This window comes from Papaver somniferum, unplaced genomic scaffold, assembly GCF_003573695.1.
Source record: "Papaver somniferum cultivar HN1 unplaced genomic scaffold, ASM357369v1 unplaced-scaffold_2190, whole genome shotgun sequence".
Classification (NCBI taxonomy): Eukaryota; Viridiplantae; Streptophyta; class Magnoliopsida; order Ranunculales; family Papaveraceae; genus Papaver; species Papaver somniferum.
Genome location: NW_020632042.1, coordinates 1 through 2,752, shown reverse-complemented (window position 1 = coordinate 2,752; position 2,752 = coordinate 1). Strand labels below are relative to the sequence as shown.

At 35.8% G+C, this 2,752-nt stretch overlaps 1 protein-coding gene across 3 annotated transcripts; it reads left to right on the top strand.

Moving 5' to 3' along the window:
* The first annotated feature begins 4 nt into the window (after positions 1-4).
* On the top strand, positions 5-2,687 carry LOC113340460 (glycerophosphodiester phosphodiesterase GDPD6-like). Of its 3 annotated transcripts, none has more exons than XM_026585599.1 (7): positions 5-146; positions 470-553; positions 664-847; positions 967-1,041; positions 1,124-1,233; positions 1,627-1,845; positions 2,246-2,685. In XM_026585599.1, the coding sequence occupies exons 2-7, from the start codon at positions 551-553 to the stop codon at positions 2,474-2,476; spliced, it is 822 nt and encodes a 273-aa protein (XP_026441384.1). In that variant the 5' UTR covers positions 5-146; positions 470-550; the 3' UTR covers positions 2,477-2,685. The 3 variants fall into 3 exon arrangements, with proteins under 3 accessions (XP_026441384.1, XP_026441382.1, XP_026441381.1); XM_026585597.1 differs by having other exon boundaries at positions 7-146; positions 372-553; positions 2,246-2,684; XM_026585596.1 differs by lacking the exon at positions 5-146 and having other exon boundaries at positions 311-553; positions 2,246-2,687.
* Positions 2,688-2,752: the final 65 nt, after the last annotated feature.

Sequence of the window (2,752 nt, the reverse complement as noted above, 5' to 3'; positions counted from 1 at the left end):
CCTATTTTAAATTTCATTTTTAGTTTCCTTTATAAATCATTTTTTATTACTGTTTATAATTGTTGAAGGTTTTGAGAGAGAAATTTGGAATCAAAGAGTTCAGGTCTCTGAGACAAGGAGGAACTCAAGAATGACTCTTCCAATCTGTAAGTAAACCACTCTTGATCCTTTTTTTAGGGTTCATAGTTTCTTATTATTAGTTCAGATTTTAGTCCTGGAACTGTAATTAATCTTCTTTTAATTTCATTTTTAGGTGATTAGTAGTATAATTTAATATACTTTACTTTTGTGTGCCTAGACCAATCCAATTAGTTACCAGATAGGAATGGATCCATTCATAATGATTGTATATATGATATTATCATCTGCAGCGGTTGCGCAATTTCTATTACTATCCCTACTTATTGGAGAATGTATTGGAAGGCCATTTTATCCACTTCCAAGCAAATTCGCTAACAAGAATAAACAGCCATTGCAGACATTTAGACCTTTTAATATTGCACATCGAGGTTCAAATGGCGAAATCCCTGAAGAAACTGCTGCTGCATATATGGTAAATGACGTCGCATCAGTTTCGTTTGATTGCTTAATTATGTTGTTGAATCATGCACTGGCCTTTACTTTATTGAATTGATTGAATATTGTGTTTTGATTTTCTTGTAGAGAGCTATTGAAGAAGGTGCAGATTTCATAGAAACTGATATTCTTTCGTCTAAAGATGGTCATCTCATTTGCTTTCATGACGTCACGCTTGATGCCACGACTGATATTGCTGATCATAAAGAGTTTGCCGACCGTAAACGAACTTATGAAGTTGAATATGCGAACATGACTGGGTTTTTCACTGGTAAGCAACATCTTTTTAGCTACGTTCCCTTCAGATTCACCTTTGTATTGCGTGGTTTTTGCTTATTATCTGGTCCAGCAATTTCTCAACTCTAATGAGTATTGTCTATTTGTCAACAGTTGATTTCACACTGAAGGAATTGAAGTCACTACGGGTGAAGCAAAGGTACGAGTTCCGGGATCAGCAATATAACGGTAAGTTCTCATCAGGAAAACCTTCTTAGTTCTAGGTAATTGCCACCTTCATTCTATGAACAAGTTCTGTGATATACTGCAGGGAAATTTTCAATTATTACTTTCGAAGAGTTCATTTCAATTGCGCTGGATGCTCCCAGAGTTGTTGGAATCTATCCCGAGATTAAAGATCCAGTTTTCATCAACAAGCATGTGAGTATTTCCATGTAATATTTTACACCCTTTCGAAGGAGTATCAATATAAACCTTTCCAGAATGCACGGAAACTGATATAAGTTCGCCTTCTTGACATATGTGAGCAAGGTCAGTGACGATCACATTGGTGTATGTGGTTACCGGAGGATTTTTTGTTTTTTACATGAAGTTTATCATATTCCCCATTGGGAGCTAGAATACTAACTACTCTCAAAACAATCCCAAGCCACATTCATGTGACCCTCTTTCTTTAATGTGAAATGGAGTCATCAGATATTTCTGATGTCTATCCTATTCTGATATGTTAATTGGTGATGTTCAGTTGTATGTCCGACATTTCAGCTACATTTACGCATGTTTAATGTATGCACTAACGCTGTTCTTTAACAGGTTAAATGGGCAGACGGCAAAAAGTTTGAGGACAAGTTTCTGAACACGCTTAAGAAGTACGGGTACTCAGGCTCGTATTTGTCAAAAGAGTGGATGAAGCAGCCTGCTTTTATCCAGTCATTTGCTCCAACTTCTCTCACATACATTACGAACATGACGGATTTGCCGAAAATCTTCTTAATTGATGATGTGACTATCCGTACCCAGGATACAAACCAGGTTATCCTTCTTATTCTGATTGTTCTATCATTGCTTTCTCGAAGATGTTTTTTACAAACTTTTTTGGAGGGTCTTCATCTGCAAGAAGCATTTTTCCTAGATGTTTTCACTGAGAAAATAAATATATGCAATCAACTAAAGAAAATTTCAAACAGAATGCCTGAAGACTTGGGTAATTCTCTGTACAAATGTTGTTAATAGTGATAAATTTTTTCAATTCATGGAGTTTTAGAAGTTTTCACTTTAGCGATATAACCATGTTTTGGTATATTCAGTGCTCAGCTATTATGCTCTTTCTTTTAGTAGTTACTGCGTTTGAATTGATTCTTTGTGTTCCCTTGTCGATATTAATTTTGTTCGTAATTCCTAACTAAAAGGAATGACCATTGGATATGTGCAGTCTTATGAGGAGATTACTTCGGATAGTTACTTGGATTTCATAAAAAAGTATGTGGTAGGGATTGGACCCTGGAAAGATACAATTGTACCAGTTGACCACAATTATCTACTAACACCAACAGATCTTGTCGCCAAAGCACATTCCCATGACCTGCAGGTTTGTAAACCTTCTGCGTCACTATTTGTTTTTGCAGCATCCATATCAGTTATAACGCTCCTAGCGTCTCACTGATGTGACCGTTATTTATTCTCATGTTGAGCGACCACCGCTACATGTTCTCAGGGTTAATTTCTCTTAGTTTTGGTATATACGAATATAAATATAGAGGTTGAATCAGTAACGAAAGAATTGTAAAGGATTGATATCTTAAAAAGTAGATGAAATCCCTTAAAATTTCTCTTTCCAGGATTAGTTACACATCTGTTGCTCAAATTTTGTCTGACGAAATGAACCTTTTGTAAACTCTTATCTTAATCTGTTTGTACCTGTTTTGTTCTCAGGTGCACC